Below are 23281 nucleotides of genomic sequence, written 5' to 3'. Positions count from 1 at the left end.
ACATGGTCTTGGTGACCTCTACGCTTACAATAGGTGTTGGAAATGAGGATGGGCTTGTGGACTGTTCCCTAACTCTGCAAAACGTGCTGAATAAAGATGGAAAGAGACATGTGGAGTTTTGCTCCATGACTGCATGTCCTCGGCAAGCTTACTTAACCCTTCCGGGTTGATTTCCTCAAGGAAGACAACCTGAACCAGGTTTACAAATATTCCAAAGGGGTGCTGGTGCTGACCTAGTAAGAGTTCAGAGAAAGGCAGTGAGAGGTAGACAGAGCACAGATGTGGACTCAAATATGGGTCCAAGTGCGAGCTTCAGCACCTGCTGGCTCCTTCTCCCTGGGCAGAGGACGCCTGGTGCCTAACAAGCCCTCAGGAAAGTGTGTGAGCGACGGGCATATGGCGACCAAAATCCTTTTGGCTACTTGGTAAAGCTACTCCTGTTTCTGGTTAATAAATCCTAGTCCTTTATTACTAACCACCCTAATTACACTAAAACATAACAAGGCTTTCCTAGCCAATGGCTACAACCTCTAGAATGTCATAGTCATTGATTTCAGGCTTTCTTTGGAAGCTCCCAATATCCTCACTCTTCAGAAAGATTGTTCTAAAGCTGACAGCTTCCAATGGGTGTATTTCAACTCATTAATCCAGCATTCAAGCTCTCTTCCTCATCCCAGCCCCAAACTGCAGTCTTTCTTGAGGAAACCCCATGAGAGCTGAGAAGAAAGAAGGTTTCTCTGCATGGAGTCACTCTGACCCATTTATAATGGAGTGAAATGGCTATTTCCTTGTCTTTCTCTAGCAAGTGCAGAGCCACTCAAAGCACATTCCAGTAGGCAGTTTGGTAACTAACTTGGAAAACGATAGGATAAGCTGACATCCTGGCATTTCTGGCCTTTGATTCCTATTTTAATATCCTTTGAACACTTAATTCTCACCATAGTTAACTGTGAACTTAGGAGAGACTGTTTTCTCAATGGATGCCCAGGTTCACTGCGTTATCTAAGTCCCTAGATTCATTATAGGCACACAGATGTTCAATAAACATTTGCTGAGCAAATGAGTAGAGAGAAGATAGCAAAATGCCAAGCCATGTCTCCTCCAGTCACACACACAAACTTTCTATGTTAGAAATACCCAGTTTCTCTCATGTCCACCGCAATGAGCTCAGAACAGGAGCTCTGAGCACTACCATGAATTCCACGTATACATAGCTGAACAATATTTTGCAGGACAGCTTAAAAATGCTAAATGGAGCAAGACCAATGTGAGCGGGGTGAGTAACAGTGGGCCCCACAAAAGTCGGTCAGAAAAGTGAGATGCAGTCACCAAGATGCCATGGTGAAAGAGGGAGATCCTACCTTCCCACCATCAACATGGAAAGAACAACAATGCACGCCTGCCTTTTGGAAACCACTGGTCAATTTCTACTGCAAATCACGATCAGACATCCATTTCCTGCACCATCATGTGTCTGTGACATTTCCATGACCCGACAGATTACTAGGACCCAGATATGCCTCTCACCACCTACTCATAGGTAGTCATCCTGTGTAAAAGCCTGATGCGTATCAACCTACAGGCTCTGATTGCTAAATGCACAGAAAAAAAAATATGATGTTTATCAGAGAACAATTGCACAGCCATCATCAACTATAAAAAGAGATTCCTACGAGTCCATTGACTGGACTGACAACTCCTGTAACAGATGGTAAGACAGATGCCCTCGAGCCCAAATTAAAAGCATTTTCTGTCCACCATAGCAGTAAGAGGAAATGCTCCTGTGTGATCCTAAGATTTGAAAACCATGCAAAGTAAGAATGAGAAATAGGACACGAAGCTCTTCCCCAGCCTGGCTAGCTGGCCCCAAAAGCCCATCTCAGATTTCTCTAATGTTCACCAGGCTGTCACTACTGATCATTCAAATCCAAATATCAACCAAAATTAAATGACTCCTTTTCCTCTTGCATTATATAAAAACATTATTTTTCTACATTTAAATCAGCTCTGTTTTAATATCAGCTACATCAGAAATGTCATTTACTCAGGGGGAAAAAAATTAAAACACCATTCTTACTAATCAACCACACATACATTAGTGTGGTGACAATTACATCGTTGTGTCTTGAAAGGCCAAGTCAGAAAAGATTTGCACATTGAGAGTCCACAGCTAAGAATATGAATCAAAATGAGAACATACAAGTTCTTTTTTTTTTTTTTTAAAGATTTATTTATTTATTAGACAGACAGAAATCACAAGGAGGCAGAGAGGCAGGCAGAGAGAGAGGAGGAAGCAGGCTCCCCGCTGAGCAGAGAGCCCGATGCCGGGCTCGATCCCAGGACCCCAGGATCATGACCCGAGCCGAAAGCAGAGGCTTTAACCCACTGAGCCACCCAGGCGCCCCTACAAGTTCTTTTTTGATTAGCCAGCGCCCTCCCTAAAATGAAACCATGGACCCAAAGCACATGACACACCAAAAACAATATTACTTCTGTGAAATTAGCAAGTTCTTTAAAGCACACTCTTCAAGCTGAATAATTCAAGATGTCATTATTGGAGAACTGGGGCATTTTGCATATTTAATATGTAATGGAGAACTATTACCTTATATAGAACAAGATTTGACTAACACGTGTCAAGCTCTATGCTGGGTGCTTTTGTACATATCCTGACTTCTCCAACTATTAAGTATATCAGTTCAGGCAAGTGACATAGCCCTTCTATGTCTCAAATTCCTGATAACAATGGTGTCAACCTCACAGTTTTGTTGAGGACAAGAAATAAGTTAATACATGTAATGTACTTAGATCAGTCCCTGACATGTGCTTAGTAATTACTGAGCTATTATTATTATTATTATTGCTATCTCTAAAATTATCAGTGCAAATACTGGTTACGAAAACCCAGAGAGGTGGTTATTACCTCCATTTTACAGGGGAGGAAATGGAGGCTCAGAGAGGTTGAGAAAATGCTGAAAGTCACACATACGTAGAGCTGTTGCTCACATAAAACTCTTGTCTTAGAGGGCGCCTGGGTGCTCAGATGGTTGAGCATCTGATTCTTGATTTTGACTCATGTCATGATCTCAGGGTCCTGGGATGGAGCCCTGGGTGGGGTTCCACTCTCAGCAGGGAGTCTGCTTAAAGATACTTCTCCCTCTCCCCCTTTCCCACTTGCATGCTCACTCTCTCTCTCTCAATCTCTCTTTAATTTTAAAGAGTGTTGAGAATCACACTTTAAAATTTAAAATTTCAAAATCTCTCTTAAAATAAAAAAAAAAATTTTAAAAAAAGACTCTTGTCTTAAAGTCCAGTCTTCCCACCACCCACCCCACCTCAGCAAGGAGACTATAAATAAATGTCCCCAAGAGATGTTTTCCTTACATTGGTTAATGTAAGAGAGATGTTTTCCTTACATTGGTTAACTTCAAAGTGACATAAAATTGTATGCAAATTCCTTTGATCAAAAAAAATAGCAACTTCAGAATGGACTACTTTGAAAAGAACATTGTTAATTGGTAGGCACTTCGTTGAGATAGGACAAAGTCCTTTGATGTCCTAAATGTCTTTCCAAGTCAAGTAGCTCAGGGAGCCAAGCAGGGGGAAAGAATGAGCACAATATCAGGTGTCTGAAACTCAGGGTTGAGTCTTCCCTTTGCTCACTGCTGTGAGGTCAGAGACAAAATAACTTAACTTTCTTCTTCAGGTCATGATTGTGAGGATTAAATAAGATAATGTTTGTTACTGCAATGTGAACTCTAGAGCTTTGGGAAAACAATAAGGTATAATTTTTATCATCATAACCCAAATGCCAACCTTTTCTGAAATGACCCCTTTAATGGATGAATGAACTTCACTGAAATTCCTTAGCATTTGTCACTATTTCTATTTCTAGAAACCATGAGCTAAAGGACACAGAGAAGTTCACATGTAAATGCTTTTTCTTCTTTCTTCCTTTGGAACTCCAAAGAGAATTCAAATATTACATCTTTCATCTCTTAAACCTCATCATAAAAACCAGATGAGGAATACTTTTGTTCTGGGGGAAGCAAGACTCATCATTTTCATTTAACTGCCTGGCTGTTAACAAGTGTGAATATTTTGCTTTCTAGATACTGTACAACTGGAAGAGAATAGGTCTCATGAAAGTCCTACCTTTCTTACCTAACTACCAGAACATGAACTGTCCCACTAGAAGGAGAAGTGAAGAAGGGAATGATTAACTGAGTAAATGGCACATCTACACCAAGTCTGGACCTACTCTCAACAGCAACCCTCCCACCCCCACATCACACGTGATCAGTGACACAATCTATCACCTTTCTTGACTATTCTACTATTCTTGTTTAACCTTTCACAACAACTTAATATAACTCTCCAAATATCTAATTAATTTCCTTTTTTAAGATTTAATATATTTATTTGAGAAAGAGAGGGAAAGCACAGAGAAAGTGAGAGGGAGAAGCAGACTCCCCACCTAGCAGAGAGCCCAACGCAGAGCTCGACCCCAGCACCCTGAGATCATGACCTAAAGGCAGACGCTTTAACCAAATGAGACACCCAGGTGCCCCTAATTAATTTAACTCTTCCTTTAATTCCCCAGATAACTATAAACAAAGAAGTTCTTTTCCCAAAAAAGCTGATGGTGAGGTCTCTTGCCTCCATCCTTGTCCTTGTTTCCAGAAAGCCTCTAATCCAACTATCAACTCCTCAAGGAGTTTATATGGTCCAACTCTTTAAAAAAAACAACAAAACCTGAATCTTTTTGGTAAAAAGGTGTTCAAATAGTGACATTTTGAGTTGAGTTGGGACCACTTCTTCTGCACACACACCACCACCACCACCACCACCACCATCACCAAAAAAAAGTTGGTTTGTAACCTAATCACTCCATGGTGAGACCTACCAGTAGACAAGCTGTGCTCATGCTACATGGATTTAATCAGTTTACTGGGTCCTAACACTCATAGACATGCTGTCAAAAATAGGCAAGGACAGATGAAAACAGAAAGAAAAAAAGTGAGATTCAGAGAAAACAGAGACCACACAGGGAGCAGAAAAATCTTAAAAACAAAAATAAAGAAATCAAACATTTGTTAATATCCTCAAAGAGAAAAAAATTATAAAATGTGTCCATGAAACACTAAGAAATAGTAAAACAAAACAGTGAACAGAGAGCAAGAAAGTGCTCTTAAATATTAAAAATAACACAGCTGAAATTTTAAAATATCAGTAAAAAGACTAGATAGTAAAGTCAGAAATCTTTCAGAAAGTAGAATAAAAAATCAAGGAGATGGACAATGAAAGGAAAAAGATAAGAAATTAGAGGCTCCATCCAAAAGACGTAACATCTAAATAAAAGGAGAGCCAGTATTATAGAATACTAAGGAAGAAATTGGTAATAAATAAATAAATAAATAAATAAATTTTGAAGAATTGAAATACATATAACTACAGACTAAAAGAGTTTGCAAAGTACCCAGCACATGAATAAAAAAGGACCCATACTGAGGCATATCACCGTAAAATTTCAAAGTGTGGATAATCCTAAATGTAATTCAGGGGGGAAAATAGGTCACATGTGAAAGTCTGAGAATGGAAGTGGCATCAGACTTTTAATATGAGAAATGATTAAAAAATAGGATAATGCCTTAAAATTGAGCTTTAATAATAAATTTTATCCCAGAATTCTATACCATCCAAGCGATTAATCAAGATACATTTTTATACATGCAAGGACTCAAAACATTTACCTTCTAGGCATCTTTTCCCAAAAACCTACTGGAGGATGTACTCCCACAAAAATGAGGAAGACTGGGATTTAAGAAACAAAGCATCAAACAGGACAACAGTGAACAGAAATCTTATTACAGTAGTTACTCAGTAGACCCAGAGAATAACTTCTCCACATTGTTGCATAGGAGCACCACGAGGAAAGCCTGGGGTGGGAGCATAGTAATGATAGGTTTGAGTATACAGAAAAGAATCTACCTGTTTGACAAAGATATTGGAGAGTTCATTAAAAAATAGCAATAGGTACTAGACAAAAATAAAAGACAAGATAGCATGAACTGCAGAAAAAACAAAGAGCTACACAAAAAAGGAGCAATGGTTATATGTTACTATTTGGCTTAGCAGTGAAAAATATCTGTTTAAATTATAATACTATAAACCTTGACCACTGATTCAACAAAATACTGGCCAATAACTTTATCAAGGGGATGGAGGGAAATGAATTACAGGGAAAGTGAGAGAGCTATCATATTTCCCCTTAGGTGAATAAATGAAAAAAAAAATAGCAGTTGCATATTTAGGAATACAAGAGTAAATAGTAGGAAAACAGCCAAAAGTGTTGATGTATAAATCTATTTGAATATAATATATAGATATAAAATATATACCTTTAGGAAGAGGGACTGAAGAATGGGACAGGCAATGTTATATTTCCTTTATAAGTGTAGTTGTATATTTGGCTTTCAAAACTTTGACTATATGCTACATTGATTTAAAAATATACTTAATATCTTTACAATTTTAAAATTAGAATTAAAAATCTCTATGATGGCAAGATGCAATCAGCATAAAGGAACACTGGAGACTGTAAGAATAAAGCTCAAGTAAGTAACTGGCCTCAAGCCAAACAATCACAAAACACCGTATTCATTTAAATCTTATACGCTCTTGTGCAAGTATGCTTTCCTCTCACTTTGTAATTACATCACTTCAAAAATCAGAAGTCCTACTACCACTGCTGCGATGTTGCGAAAAACATCGGATGGATATTCTAATTTCTCTGATTTATCATAGGAACAAATGAAAAAGACTTCCTTTATCAATCTTTTCATGATCGATCAAATCCTTAATTTCTCCACCATGCTTTCACTTTTTGGAGTATACCTTAAATGCTTTGGTCTAACCAAACTAATACCCACTGTTTTTTATACTAATATTTATCCACTTGGTGGTAAATATGCAAACAGCATAAAACTTCTTCCAATAAAGGCAATTCTTCTGAATGACAGACTTCACTTAACAGTTCTTAAAAATGCATATCTATATAATAAAAGAATGCGTTCTCCAGTTACAGATCTAACACTTTACTAACATTTTCCTAAAACACTAACAATTCACTAAAATGATTCCAAACCCTCTCCTAATTACCTTTGAATTTGGCTTTTGGGGATAACTGGGTGATGGGCATTAGGGAGGGCACTTGATGTAATAGGTGTTATGCACAACTGATGCATCACTAAATTCTACCCCTGAAACTCATAATAGAGTATATGTTAATGAAATCAGATATAAATAAAGAATTTTTTAAAAAGACAAGCAACACACCCAATTCCATTAGTTTTAAATCTTCCTGAACCAGAAATGCCTGGGCATACATTTAAGGAAGTTAATACTAGTCAAGCATGCACTTGACCTATGGGTAAGAATAATTCCTTAGTATACACATAACCAAACCATTTACTGTTGTTTGGTTTTAAAAATACGCAAACTGGTTTAATAAAAACGAATTCAAACACAGCATTTAGGAAAAGCGATTTGTTTACCTCTGTTGGTTTGTAGCAGTCTACAAGAGCTTCCTAGGATAAAACACACAGAAAGTAAGTTTGATTATTTTAAAATCCATTATCATTTTAAAAGTGAAATGAAACATTATTTTCTCTTCATGGTGTTCTTCTATACATGGTAAAGCCAGATTTTCTATCGACCATCTACAAACACACTTTATCTCAGCACCCATCGGGTCGTCCTGAAGATATCGAAAGTTGTACATTCCTACGCACCAATGCTTTGCACTCTTCAGAACATACACATGCCTTTCCTTCGGGCTACCAAATGGTTAATAGTAAACCGTATATGCTTAAGTCAAGACAGCCTGTGGGAAACGGTAATGATTAGCCGGGACATGGAAAGCCAGGGGTCTGGCTGTGATTCCTCCACAAACTGCCATGTCACACCCCTCCAGGCCTCAGTGTCCTCGCCTGGAAACCAAAGAGGGTGGCCTGAGTAGCTAAAGCCCCTTTGAAGTTCTTAATTTTATAAAAAACCTTTTATAGGCCACTACATTTTCTGCAGAACCTGGTGCCTGCTTTACTGTTTCTAACTTTTGTGACTAGATGCTATTGCATCCGAAGTAAATTTACCAACAAGGAGTGATCACTAAGCTGACACTGTTCACCACACAAGGGACACTAGTAATTATTAACACACAGAACACATTAATACATTAAAATGTGTCCTTTCCTTGCCTTTAGAGATCACTTGCCGTTGGTGATGACCAACAACTATTAGCAGTAATTATCAGTGAGCACTAAGAGCCATGACAGGGCAGAAGCTAACTGGTTTTAGAAACTCCCAAATGCAGATATTAAAATGATAGATCTGACCTCCTGTGGGAAGGGAAAGAAGTTTTGTTTCGCTCTGGACTGAGGAAACAGGAGACAGCTTCAACATCCGCTATTGTACCAGGAGGTTACCAGGCAAGTGTATTCTAACAATATTTCTTTTATTAGGTTGTAAACAATCTGCTCTAGAAACTGATTTCAAGGGTGATAGAATCCAAAACCGGGAGACCAAAGTCCTGGCTTGGGCGCCCCAGATCTGGCCCGGCACCTCTCCTCTCACATAACTGTGGAACATTACTTCCTGTCCTGGTAAACGGATTTCTGGAAGCAAGAACCAGCTCTTCCTCCAAGAAGATGTGGCTATGGAAGCTCATACCCGGTAGGCGGTTTGAGAACTGACCATAGTCAAGAACCACTTTGCCATCAGAGACGCCGTGCAGGGGAATGGATACTGAGCACCCCCCTCCTCTCCTCTCGGCCCACTGCCTGCTCAGGTCCTGGTGCTAACACCGCCCTAGGACAGGATCAGCGCACACCAGGTTCCAGACATGCAAGCCAATTCAAGCACTCACAACAGGCAAGTTCTAGATTTTGAAAGCTGCTTACCCGTAACTTTAAAGCTCTCTCTTCTTCACTGTCAGCATCAAGAAGGTCATCAATGTCAATTTCTACTTCTGGCATTTCTTCTTCCTGGTTCGGGGAGGCAAATGGGGAGGCATTCTATTTAGTGAGAAACTACATTGCACCAAACCAACTTAGTTGCCTTAAAGGAATAACTAGATCACTGATGGGGCAGGGTGGGGGGGGCGCGGGGATCATCAATGGGGTGGGAGGAGAGACCAGATGGAAAAGGAGGGAAAGGAGGGGATGGGGAAAAAGTAGGAGAAAGAGAGAAAGTGGGGAGAAAGGGGAAGCCAGAAGAAAAGGGAAGAAAAAGAGGGAGGGGGTAAGTGGAAGGAAGGAGGGGGAAAGGAAGGGGCAGGGGAGAGGGAGCAAAAAAGATTTAAGAGTCACAAAGCAGTAGAAAGTATTTCAAAGATGACAATTTCCTATGTTATGGTAGAAAGCTACAATTATGAGTAGAGGATGGGAGTCAGAAGATTACAGAAAGAACAGTGACACCTTCCCGGTAGGGGTCACCTCCTCCCCAGCTCCTCCCCATCGCAGGGATGGGTCTGCAGAAGCTAGAGAGAGACCTCTATGAGGGACATCTGGGCTTAGTCACTCAGTACTGGCTGCATCACTTGGTCCTCAGGCACAAGGCTCACTTCCTGAGTATCTCCTTTCTAGTTAGATGCGTTCACTAATAGTGCTCAACCATTCTCTTTTTTCTATTCCAACAAACAAGAGGACCCAATTTGGAGGAAACCAAGGAATATGATATACTGGTGTGAAATGATAAGAAATGTATATATTGGTCTCTACCCTGGTTCCTGGCACAGAGCTCCTAAAACCCTTATGAATGGGGGTGCCCACATTTGTTCTAACATTTAGTCTCTGACCCCAGTTCCTGAAACAGAGCTCCTAAATCCCTTAGGATTTCCCGGCTGGTAGGAACATCTTGAGTTTTAATGCGGTAACTCTTGGTGGGCTCCTGGATGGGGGCTGCTCACAAGGAAGACCAAACCATGATTGGAAGTTTGGAACTTTCTACCACACCCTCACCCATCCTTCTAGAAAAGGGGGGCTGGAAATGGAGGGAGGCACAAACGTAGCCTCTATCCAGGTTGAGGCTGCTGAGCAGATCCTAAGGCCGCATTCCATGGTCAGGATGCTGAGAAACCCCACACTGGATGTGCGTGCTGCTTCCGTCCATCCGTCGCTATCAGCCTCCCTGGCCGCCACCATGTCCCTTCCCCCGCAAGCTGGTGCTCTGTCACTCAGAGCTGCCCATGCCCCCGCTCCTATTTTTGTGTGCATGTGAAATCCCATCTGAAAGGAGTCATTTAGAAAGCCACAAACAGAGGGGTGGTAGAGCTCTCAAGGGTCTACCTGACTTCCCACAGTGAAAGGACGTGTGGGGACTGAAACACCAACAGAGAAAATCACCAGTTTCTGAAACAGCCGGCAGCCCACAAACACAGACCACAGCTAGGGAGCCACAGTGTGGACAGAGCCCACAGGGAACCTCCCCAGGCTCATGAATGCTGAACCAATGGCCATCGGAGCGGAGCCCAGCACACACTGGCTTACGTTCTGGTAAATGTGGTTAGAGATTAATTCAGTTACATCCACAACGCAATGTGGCTTTAAAAACTACCATATAAGGCCAAAATACCCACAGCCAGTTTCAGCTGCCTCTACTCAAGAAAAGCAAAAGAGACAAACCCACAAATTCCTATCTGACGATCCACACAGAACCCTCTTCTGTTTCTCCACTCCTCCCCCCAAAACAGTCATCTGCGTTTGGCATTAATTTTTGGTGAGGACGTGAAGTCTATATTTAAGTCAGGGTTCAACTCCTCGAGCATGGGAGCAGGATACAGAACCTGCTTGAGGAATCACGGCTAGGGGAAGCTCAACGTCTGCTATTCGTAAAGGAAATGACAGAGTAAGTCAATAAGGCTCTCCTCAGAAGAGTACGGCAGTGGGTTTCCCTGCAAACATTATTCAGCTCTGATGCCCGGCCAAATTTGGCCAAATGGGCCTTTACTTGCTAGCAAAGCAGACTCCCACCCATGCAGGAGGCATCCGCCGTACTCTCATTAAGGAACGCACTCAGCTCTCCCTCAGATACTACATTTGACCCATTTTCTCCAACCTGCGAGATCTGGGCTGTCCAATATGGCAACCACATATGGTCCTTTCATTTAAAATTTACTAAATGAAATCCAATTAAAAATTCCGTTCTGCAGTCTCATTAGCCACACTTCAGTGCCCAGTGGCCACATGTGGCCCATGGCTCCTGTGCAGATGTGGAATCTTTCATTCCATTGGACGGGATTGCCCTAGAGTCCACTCACCACCTGGCCCAGATATTGGGAAGCAAAGCCTCCTTCCCTCTCAAAGGAGCTTGGCAGGAGGAGAGAAAACGCCCCGTATCACAAGGTCAATACCATTACCAAGGGTATATGGCAAGGAAAACCTAGGTTTGGCTTTCCTGAAGCAGACTGTCTTCACCGACTGAGTAATTACAACAATCATTGGGCATGGACACTTTCTACCAAACTAGGATGCTTCTCTTTACCACCACCCTGTCTGTCAGTGGCTGGGAGGAGTCCGAGCTCCATGTACACCCCAGGAGGGTGGAGTAGGGGTGTGTTCTGAAGGTCGGTGATGGCGAAACCAAAGCCCGGGACACAATGACATAGAGACATGGGCCATGGAAGTAAACATGGGAGAGTCCTGGGGAGCAAGGAATGATCTAGTATCAAGTAGAGAATCCTATGTATATTTGGAGGCGCCTGGGTGGCTCAGTGGGTGAAGCCTCTGCCTTCGGCTCAGGTCATGATCTCAGGGTCCTGGGATCGAGCCCCACATCAGGCTCTCTGCTCAACAGGGAGCCTGCTTCCCCCTCTCTCTCTCTGTCTGCCTCTCTGCCTACTTGTGATCTCTGTCTGTCAAATAAATAAAATCTTTTAAAAAAAAGAACCCTGTGCATAGTTGGTATTTAAAATTTTTAATGAGGAATGCAGAAATAGTCCATATTTCATGGAAATTCTCTTTGGCGCTATTCAATGTATATAGCAGTGTCACCAAATAAACAACAGATCACATCGTTGACGAGGGAGTAACCACAGCCACAGCTTACTCTGATGTTCTCGCATTTAGCTGTGTTTGAGGATTTCCCCACATCAAAAATAAATCAGGGGCTATGGTAACACTAAGTGAAACCATTTCCTCAGGATCCCTGGGCTAAGTCACCAGCCAACATATCCCCCTTTTAGTCAGAGGCCTTCCTGTTGGTACCACAGAACAAGCCCCTTGATCATCACCACCCATTTTCTTGTTCATACATCTGTTGGGAACCCACTATACGGGAGACATTGTGGGCCAGGCCCTGTGAGACTCAGCCTGCGAGGGACTGTCTGTCAGTCAAAGCTCAAAACAAAATAACATACGATGGCACCCAAAGAGAAAGACAAACTCCCAGTTCTTGAGTAATTCAAGAGAGGGAAACCTTCCTCCAAGGGCTGCCTGGGAGGGTTTCACCAAGGAGCATGTAAGCTGGCCTTGAGGAGTGGCAGGATTTGGAGAGGGTTGTGGGGGAGGGAGATTGTCCACAAGAGGCAAAATGTACACAGGAGGCAAAAATACAATGTGAGTTGTAAATATGGCATGTAGGAAGGTCCTTGGCCCAGGAGTGAGACATCTCTGTGTTGTCAATTTGAATGCCTATGGCGAGCAGAGGGGTTACAGAAATGAGCACTAAGGCAGCTGGGGGCACTATAAGGAGTAGTGAGGAGCAGGGAAAACTGGAGTAAACATGCCCTGAAGAAAAACAGCAAAAAACACTCCATTCCTGCCAATTAGAGCCACCAGATTTTCTAACTTCTCAGAAGTTGAAATAAAACATTGCAATATTTTAAAAGTTGGCTAACAATCCCTTAAAATCCTGTAAAGGATAAACAAAATCCATCCCCCCGCAGGCTGCAGTTTTTCCTCATCCTGCGGAGACTGGCCCACAGAGGGCTCCGGAGCAAGGCTGGAAACTGCAAGAAGGGGAGCGGGCCGGCTGCAGGGCCGCGGGCAAAAGGGAGGAGGAGAGGAGAAGAGGAGGCCTGCCGAGAAGCACACACTCATCCCAGAGTGAGTGAACGAACCGGGCTTGAATGAGTTGCGGCAAGAACAAAAAGATCTTAAACCATGATTAACCTGGAGGGAAAACGGATGGCATTTGGAAGTGAGCTGGGTGGCAGGTGAGGGAGAAGGAAAGGGTAAGAGAAGATCCAGGTTTCAAGCCCCAGAGGTGTTGGGGGGAAATGCCATAATAAGGAGCACATCTGGGACCTGGAGTGCAGTTCACAACCAGCAAGCAGTTCAGAGGTAACCCATCTGCAATTCCCGCCCCCCCCCCCCACTCCCAGCTCTGGAACAGATGTCAGAGATGCAGGACCCCCGTCCTCGCCACTGCAAAGGGACGCGCTGCAGGGCTGAGCAGCAGAGGCCCAGCCCCTAGCGGGCAGAGGCTGCGGCCTGGAGGTGGCCAACTCCGCTGGGAGTGCACAACAGGCCCCAGCATGAGGACACACTCAGGCCGCCCACGCAGGCTCCTGAAGCTTGGCCGGCCTGTGGGAAACACACACCCTTGCACACACACACATTCTCACATACTCTCATGCATACATACACCCTCTCCCACGTGCATTACACACACACACGTGTGCACTCACATGCATACACTCTCATAGACACATGTGTACACACTCATGCACATTCTCATATATGCATACACTCATAAGCACACACTCACATACACCCACACCCAGTCTCATATGCACACTCTCATGTGCACACACCCTCACATGCACACACTCACATGCTCACACTCTCATGTGCACAAACTCATATACACACACTCTCACATGCACAGTCTCCCATGCGCACACACTCACATGCTCACACTCTCTCACATGCACACATTCACACACTCTCACATGTGCACATTCACTCAGATGCACACAGTCCCATGCTCACACACTCATGCACACACATTCACATACCATATACACACACACTTCTAACTTGCCAGAAAATTTACACCACGAACCCTGTTCAGCGTGGTGATAAATGTGCTTGTATTTAAAAAAAATACAGCTCCGTGGCAGTGACGGGGCCAGGAGCGCTGGAGCTAAAACAGCTTGTACACGGATTCTGGTTTTCCAGCTCTGTGACCCACAGCCTGATGGCTCCCCGAAGGGCCAGAGGCTCCCGGTTCTCAGCAAGCCTCCAGTTCCAACAGGGCTGTGAAGGGCTGTGGGACGGGAGCCTGGACCCTGGCAGGGCGTGGATGGACACACACGGGGTGGGACACCCAGGTGGCAGGGCAGGGCTGGGCAAGGGCCCGTGCCCACAGCTGCATTCACAGCCGCCTGCTGTGAGCGCACAGGGCAACTGGTTTAGGAAAAATATAAAGAGAAGAGAGGCGAGCGGAAGCCGAGGGATTCCAGGAATTCCCTGTGAAAATATTTACATTTCAGGTTCTCATTTTAATGACAATCCCAAAAATTTCTGTAAGCAAGCATATGTTGTCTAAGAATCATCTGGACGACCACCCTCTAACCTTCAACTCGACTCTGTTTACACATTGGCATCAAGCAGAATGACTGTAACCGTCGTGGGCTAATGAGTAGAAGGCCAAAGGTTTAACACCGAATGGATGTTAAACACAGAGACCTGTTAGATTCCTACCCCGGCGAGTACGCCCACCAGGTGAAGCCAGAAGACCTCTCTCACGGGATGCACAGGGGCAGGGCGGGGCCTCCTTCCTAACCTCGAAAGGAGTGACATCAGCTATCATGCTAAATTCATGTTGTGTCCCTGAATTCCATTGGCTGGGTGCTTTCCAGACAATTTGCAATTTTTATTTGATTTTATAACTGGAAAAACCATTAGCATCAAGAGTTATACTTGGTTTTAAGTGGCACATATTTAAATATTATATTACATGTTCAAGTAAGTCCTGGAAACTGCCAGAAATCCTTTCCACTTAAAAAGGAACCTGGCCTGCCCTACGGCACCTTGCTGTGGAATTTCAAAACATAGGGGACCAAGAGGAGACCCTGGAAATGTCCAGAAAGGGAACAGGTCACAGAGGCAGGCAGAGAATCGGTGTCATCAAGCAAGGGAGCAGTAATTTCAAAATCCTGAGGGAAAACGATTTCCAAATGGGACGCCTCCATGCCCACAAACTGCCAACCGAGAGAGAAACACCACAGACATTTCAAGACACCTCAGGTTTTACATCTTAATAGATGTGCCTCCCATCTGAGGAAGAAGTGCTCCAGTGAAACAAAGAACTAGGAAAGGCATCTGTGGTTGATCTGTGGTTGGCAATGGCACAGACCAGAGGGCACACACTCTCAATCGAGCTGGAGGAGGGTACCTGGGAGGCCGGGAAGTGAAGAACAAAGCACGTGGGCCCTCAAACCTGGGAAGCTGAGCAGAAAGAATGGAGCTGAGTGTACTGGGCAACACAGGTTTGGGGACAGGCACACACCTGCCTGGGGCCAGGCATTCAGAGGGGCTGGAAGAGGATGGCCTCCCATGGATCCAAAATGGGGCAACACATGCGGTCATCCCAGCTCCGATGCCGTTGGTAAGTGCTCTGATCCCACATTACTAGCCTTTCCCTTATACCCACTTATTTTAAAATTTAAATAAGCTTCAAGGGTTGAAGCTGGCTTCAAGCCAAAAAATAGTACCTCCCAAACTCTTCCTTAAAAAAAAAAAAAAAAAATGAAAGAGCCTAACGAAACTTGATCCTGCGGCAAAGGGACTGTTAAGGTAACATCCACGAAGAATGCTCTTCTTGACATCCAGAAGAGCAAGTCTGTGCCTCCCTTTATCCCAGACACCTCCCAGCTGAAGTTTACCTCCAGAGCACAGAGAGCACCCCTCCATTGTCACCACCCACATCCACCTAGTACCCCACACAGAGAGCCACCCGTCCTCTTGGCCAAGAAAACCTGATGTGATATGGGTGAGCAACACTGATGTGATTTGATAAACACCATAAACTGTTCTAAATTTGTTGATAGTTCACATGCTTGATTTGGTACTTCCCATCATTATCATTGAGCAAATGACCTGTCACACAGCCTCATGTCACAGCAGCCCAGGGGAGAGCTGCTGCCTTAACATTCAACAACAGAAAATGAACGCCAACTCATAGAAAGATTCGTGTTACTGGTCTTGTGAGATTATTCTAGAACAAGGTACAGCTACGGCAAACGCTAAGAGCACCAGGAAGACCCACACGACATCTACTGGCGACATACCTACCACCACCGAGCACTTTCTAGACGCCAGAGAGAAAGAACAGACAACCGACAAAAACACCCGTTCTTGTGGAGATCAAACCTTGGAAGGGGAAGACACACAATAAACATGTAAGCACCACAGACAGCACAGCAAACAGCAATAAATACTTTGGAGGAAAAATAGGCAGAGGGGAGGGACAGGGAGCAGCAAGGCTAGAATTTTACCTCCGGTGAGAGAAATATCCAAATAAAAGACCTCAAAGAGAGTGAGGGAAGCGGGTTGGATGTCCGGAGGGAGACATCGAGGGGGACTAGCAAGTGCTCAGGTGTATCTGAGAGCTGCCAGGTGTCAGGCGTCACTAGAGTGGGCTTGGGGTGGCGCCCCTGTGAAGACTGACTTGTCCCGTCCGTGAGAGAAAAGCCACTCCGAGTTGGAGAAGAGTGGTGGCGTGATCTGAGTCACCTTTTAGAAAGGATCACGCTGGGCTCTGCGAGCTATGGGCATGAGCAGAGTCCCCGTTAGAGGCGGCAGAAATCACCTGGTAAGAGACAATGCTGCCGTAGACCAGGTGACAGAAGTGCAGTACGTAATTCTCCTCCTACTTGGTTCGCTGAGAAGTCAGGGGTGGCCACTGAGATGCTAAGGAAAGGAGCTGCTGTGTGGGAAAGCAGCAGGACGGCTCCGAGCCGAGCTAGGGAGGTGCTTTCCTGGATGCGAACCCCATTCCCTGGCCCCCATGTCAATTATTCCTCCACTGACGGGCGACACGGGGCAGGCCTCTGCCACCCCCAATCTCTGCCACTCCCAAAAGCCGCACAAACTCAAGGATCAGTAACACGACCTCAGACGTGGCTAAGGTTTCCGAGCCCGTCTGATCAGCGGATCCCTCTTTTAAAAAATTTAATATAAATGTCTCTTCTGGCCCATCTTTCACTCCTTACACCTGAAAATCACATGTAAAGACCTAACACATCACCAACTTACTCAAAACCACAAGGATTAAATGGGCGGGGACAGGGACAAATGTAAGCAAAAATCCCCAGAAGCAGAGCTTTCTGGAAATAGTGACGCTTTGCGTTTCTGCGTCCTGTATATGAACACTTAACATGCACAGCTGGTCATGAACAATGCCAGAGTGACCAGAAAAAAATCAGAGGTTGTGTTCCTAAGCAGGTATTTGACAAGAAGGGAGAGCTAAGGCAGTTCGCAGAGACGGCGAGGATGGCCTTCTCAGCCATGGCAGAATGGATGTCCCAAAGGTTCTGGCTGCACTGATAAGACGGCCACCGCCCCCTGTGCTGACTCACAGCACGGGGACGCCTCTAGGTCTCCAGCCCCTGGAAGCAGCACCTGCATCACCAGGAGCACCACATGCAAGCTCGCAGGCCAGCGCGGAGAGGGCTGGTGGACACACGCACTCAAAAGCACATCAAGCAGAAGACGGGAGGGATCACGTGGGTCAAGAACATGGACAAGACAGCGGAGCCATGAGCTTAAGCTGCTGTGGGGCCGCAGGCAACAGCTAAGGACATGGGGAGAGAATAAAGGGCTGTCCCGGAAGAGAGGATTGCTGTCACCCATGGGGAACAAGAGGCAATGGGTGTGCAGCCTGTCCCTAAGAAGTCACACTTGGCTATGACCTGCTTCTCCTCCCTTTAGTCATATGGTCAAGACTGTCTTCTGATGGATGATGATTCATTCCTACGCCTAAGGGCCCAGCAGAACTCTTCAGGCTGGAAACACTCAGACCCAGGGTGTCACAAAGGCAAACATCTGTTACAGCTCAGTTCTTAGAAGGCAGTCCTCCCGAACTTTCAAACCGGTCACCGCACTGTTCGTGACTCATTCGTTCCAATGGGAAACCAGGTGACCAGGGTGTTGGGATTACGGGAACACAGAATATCGAATGTGGACATTTTCCCATCTCCTATCTTGGGAAAGCTGCTACATCTGCTATGGCCACATGTGTTCAGGGTTGACAGGTACACAGAAGAGTAAGACTGAGGAGGAGTCAGAGAGCTGCCATTTGGAAGAGATGCCAGACACCGAAAAGAAATTGTGATTCCCCTCTGGAGACTTCCAGGTACAGACCGGCAGGCACAGCGCACTTGCAGTGTGGCAGACTGTGGATGATATGAGCTCTCAGGTCACAAAAAAGACACGGAGGAACCTCATATACCTATCACTAAGAGAAAGAAGCCAACTGGGAAAGGCTCCATGCCAGAGGATTCCAACCATATGACGTTCTGGAAAAAGGCAAAACTATGGAGACAGTGGAAAGATCAGCGGTTGCCAAAGGCTTGAGGGGAAAGGAGGGATAAACGGGTGGGGCACAGGACAGTTAAGGGCAGTGAGAGTGTATGACATTGTACTGCTGGATAAATGTCCTTAGGGTCGAGCCCATAGAAGGTACAACACAAAGAGTGCGCCCCCGATGAAAAGTCTGGAGAGTGGCTGAGAAAACTGTATCAAAATCCTTTTTAAGTGGATGGCAGGCAGGCAGGGACAAGGGGTTCCCCCGGTCCCACCCTAAGGGGAAACCATCTTATAAGGATTTTACACACCACCCTGGAAGGAGCCCTCTACCCTTTCCCATATTATAGATCGGTGACAAAACCCTGATTGGATGACAGGTGCAGGGGGTGGTAATCAGAAGGAAAGAGCCCGCCAACAAGCCCATAAAAACCCCTGGACTTAGAAACTCTGGTGGCAACCCCCTTGGGTCCCCTCCCTCCTTGGGAGCTCTGTACTCTCACTTTGCTATCACTCAATAAACCCTTGCTTTGCTGCCCACCAAAAAAAAAAAAAAAAAAACAAAAAAAAACCAAAAGTATCAATACTGGCTCATCTGTTGTAATAAATACACCAGACTAATACTAGATTTAGCAACAGCGGAAGCAGGAGGAGGGGAGAGGATGCCTCGGGAGTGTATGGGGGTACTTTCCAGAAGCTCGGTACCTTCTAGGGTACAGGTGAGAGCTCAGAGCCACCCACTGGGACGTTCTGCCTGAGGAGAACTTGCCAGAAGTTCCTTCCATTACCTCCCTCACACGGCAGGGGAGGGGAGGGTCTAGAGGAGCTCTTGCTCCAGGGACCACGGTGGGATCAGAGGGCAGGTCCCTGGGCACACTGGGCGCACCCAACTTTGGTCAAAGTCTAGCCTCAGAAAGAAAGGCCAGCCAAAGAAAGTGACTCACTGGCACTTCTGTGCGAAATGAACAGACCAAATGGAGCGCAGCTTCACAAACTGCCATGATCATTTCCACGTAATAAGTGCTACTCTGCCTCAGCGAGGTCACCGTTCCAGGAAGCGTGGCCCCGGACCCCGCCTGTCCCCCCATTCCCCTCATCTAATCCATCACCAAGTCTATCTGTTCTCTGGCTTAAATGGCTCCTGAACCTGCACTTTCACCTCCTCCCCTACCCCACATCTATACTAAATCATATCTTGCCTGAATTACTACCGGTTTCTCCCAATGGCTGCCACACATCCAGTCTCATCCCTCTATCGGTCCAGTCTCCACTCTAGCCAGGGTAGCAACTTTAAGAACACGAATCTGGCACTGCCCTGCCGAAGACCTTTCGGTGGGTTCCCATCAGTCTTAAAACCAAAATTCCTGGCAGGGCCTGCCCCTGGGTGCCTGCCCCTACCCCCCACCCTGCCCTGTCCTGATCCCTCAACATGCTCCCCACTGAGGCCTCCACAGGGCCTTTGCACATGCATGTGTGATATGCTCTTCTCATTAGCTGAAGTCAGCAGTCACTTCCTAAGGGGGAACCTCCTTGGTCTCGCTTGTGCCAAGGTCAACCTCCCCACCCCTGAAACTGTATTCCTAAGACCACACACTTCTTTGTTGCAGGTACCACACAGGTCAAGTTTTACACCTATTGGTGTCCCTCCCTAAACTGTTAAGTTCCCAGAGCAGTGCCTTGCATGGAGCCCGGCACATGGGAAGCCCTTGCTAATCATTTCTTGAATTAAAGTCTGAACAATTCAGAGTTAGGTCTTATCCTTGCCGCGGTTTCCAGAAATGTTTGAGTATCTTGACTCACGGGCTGAGGGCTTAGTTTCAAACTCAGACAAGCTGACCCCAATCTGCATGGCTTTATGCCAACATGTGTGTTCTCCACCTTTCAGGATGCAGCGTGCTGAGCAAAAGATTTGTCCCTGCTGATTTCAGTGACTGTGGGAGCAGCACGAGAATGGCAGAGCCTTTTCCAGAGTGCTGGACGGCAGCCAGAGGGCCCTCCAGGGACTGCTTCACTATCATGGCTTCTGGACGCTCCGACACATCAGAAATAGCCCAGGCGCTCACCAATCTGGAACCCAGGAGGTGATTCCAAGTTTCCACGGGACACACCCTTTGTGAAATACACACGAACAGACTCAGGGTTCTAGGGCAAGTCTGGGAAATAACTAACCATGTCCAGAGAACGTGCTAAAACCCCAGTTGGAGACCTGAGCCTCACATGTTACAAACATGGTAGAGATGGTCGGTGTAAGCACTGCTCTTTCCTGGGGCTGTCGCAGAAAAGCCCACGTCCACACTGGAGGATATGATCCATCGGGACAGACAGTCAGGATGTGGGCAAGGGACCAGTGTCTGTACTAGTCTACACTACCTACTGGTCAGCAGTGGGAATGGGAACTGGACAGAGCTACCCTAGGGTGCCAAGTGAAACCCAAGTCTTGGACAGAGAAAGATTCAAGATTATAAGGGAGCGGGGAAAAGGCCAGTTGTTCCACAGAAGCAAGTAATTAGGAAGCTACTTGGGAAGTGGCTGTGATATATTGCCAGTCTCCTGGGGCTAAAATAGAGTTTATTTAAGATCTGGTGCTTTGGAAATTTAACCGATTTTTAATTGTAGGTCTCGTAATTTATTTTGTGACTGCTCTTCTACAAAGGTACTCAATTTTTTAAATGTCAACAGGTTTCAGCCATGCCACTGAATAGTTGGAGTGTACTTGAAGAGCATGGCAAAGGGTCCCCACGGGACTCAATGGCGCAGTACACAAGAAATCAAAGGTGTGGAAAATTCTGGGTGTGTGATCAAAGCAGCGGGAATGAGTCAGAGTTCCTTCTTGGACTGTTGACTCCCCACTTGAAGAGCCTACTTCCAGAGCACTCTGCGGCAAGAAGCAGGAAGCACTGCTTCTCAAGTCCTGACCTGCAGAACACCTGCCTCAGAAGCCCCATGTGAAAACGCAGACCCCTGGGCACTGCCCCCCACCCAAGAGCCACTCGACCCCAGCCTCTACACAGGTAACGGGAGCCACAGAGGATTCACAATCCAATTAGTTTGCTTCAGAAGGGGTTGAGTGTCTTTGCAGAAAGGGAAGACATTCCATGCCAGAGAAGGGCAACAAAAAGGAAGAGCCACTCCTCACATAGGGTCTCCATTCCCCATCTAGAACCTTCGTTCTACCGTGATGGGCTGGGTGCTGAGGATTGTACCACCAACGAGACATGAGACCCCCACCTGACGTTCGGGGAGCAAGACAAAGGCAAATGGAATGGCAGCTACACAGAAGAACACTGTGGCACGTGTTTCGGCTATGAAACACAAGCAAGAAGTGGCTGCTCCGTCCTACTCAATCAAGGGCCACACAAAGACCGATCCCCGCTCAAGGCCACTGTTGCTCGGCCACTGCTCCTCTCTGCTTCTCCAGACCCTCCATGAACAGATGGCACTGCTGGGCTCCTGCCGGGGGCTCCATTTTGAAAGTGAGTCAAAAAACCCATCCTCCACAGCGTTTGTCATTGTACAGGTCTTCAACACAGGATGAGGCGAGATCAGGGGGAATGCCAAGGAAAAACAAAGCTCTGGCAAGGGAACTGAGCTCTCTACACACCTCTCACCACAGAGCAGCCCTCCTGTCCCTGTGGAGGGAGGTCTTCTGATGTCGGGTAGCCAGGCCACACACAAAACCAAGCCAGTCCTCTTCCTCACAGCCTGTGGTGACAGGGGGACAGATGTCATAACCAGATTGTTTCTACCCTGGAAAGCAATGCTTCAACCGCTTGCATATCCACCACCAGACATCCCATAACAGTCTGGAAATCAGCAATTTGCCAATCCTATAAAACAACCCTTTAACTCTGGGGCCACCCGCACCCATCTCCCTAATCATATAGATCCCGGGCAAGCAGCAGACATTCAATTCAGTTCAAACTCAGTGCCTTCCCCACATGAGCCCAGAGCCCCCCGGAGCCAAAGATCCACTGGTGTGGACCTTCTGGGAGTGGCTATTGATGGAAGGGGCTACACGGCATCACTTCCTAGACAAACACCAGCAACTAGAAGGTCAGCCTTCACCCACACTGGATCTGTAGCAGGTTCTCCTTGAACTCAACAGGCCAGAGCTGAGCCTCTTACACTGGGCTCTTCTGACTTTTTCCTCCCCAAGAAAATACTCCCCCCGTCCTCCATCTGTCTGAGGCCTGAGGAATGCAAGTTCAGGAGATAATCCTTGTGAACACTGGGTTGAGATTTGAGTGCCCCCCACCTTAAGGTTATGGGTCTGGGAACGAAAAGGGGGAAGCCAGGGGCAGAAGTTTGAGCCTCGGTCTGTGGCAGGTGGGAGGTCACGTTTATGTGAAGGGGTGGGGAGAGAAAGAAAGAGTGCCCAGACTTTCTTATACCTAGAAACTCTCATCTGTCTTCCAAAATGCTGTCAGCCCTGATTATGAAAGAGTTTCACCTTCGATTCCAGGCAAGTAGCACAAAATACAATTCCAGTTCTTCCAAAAAGGCCAATTCTGTTATTCTGATTCATCGCAAAGTAAGCTTCAACTAAGACAGCAAGTTGTTACCTCCTATGCATCTGTCACTTTTGCTACTGGAACAGACACTCATTTTAGCATGCAAGTAATGGCAAATGCACAGAAAGAAAGGGATGCCATGCTTTATTTTTAATTTCCACAAACGGACTGATCTCCTTGTCGAAAGAAAAAAGCGGTGGCAGATAACAAAGGTGCAAATGCCTTACTCCGATCTATGTT

The 23281-nt window shown here is 45.8% G+C and overlaps 1 protein-coding gene across 1 annotated transcript in view; it reads right to left on the bottom strand.

The window, feature by feature from the left end:
- The window catches only part of PPP1R14C (protein phosphatase 1 regulatory inhibitor subunit 14C), an 84993-nt gene that overhangs the window by 17254 nt on the left and 44458 nt on the right, over positions 1–23281 (bottom strand). The window contains exons 2-3 of the mRNA XM_047734564.1: positions 8961–9044; positions 7557–7589 (exon numbers count right to left, since the gene is read on the bottom strand). Coding sequence (XP_047590520.1) covers positions 7557–7589; positions 8961–9044 — 117 coding nt within the window. The remainder of the gene's footprint in view (positions 1–7556; positions 7590–8960; positions 9045–23281) is intronic.

Source organism: Lutra lutra, chromosome 6 (assembly GCF_902655055.1).
Source record: "Lutra lutra chromosome 6, mLutLut1.2, whole genome shotgun sequence".
Lineage (NCBI taxonomy): Eukaryota > Metazoa > Chordata > Mammalia > Carnivora > Mustelidae > Lutra > Lutra lutra.
This window is presented reverse-complemented; position numbering and strand designations above follow the sequence as displayed.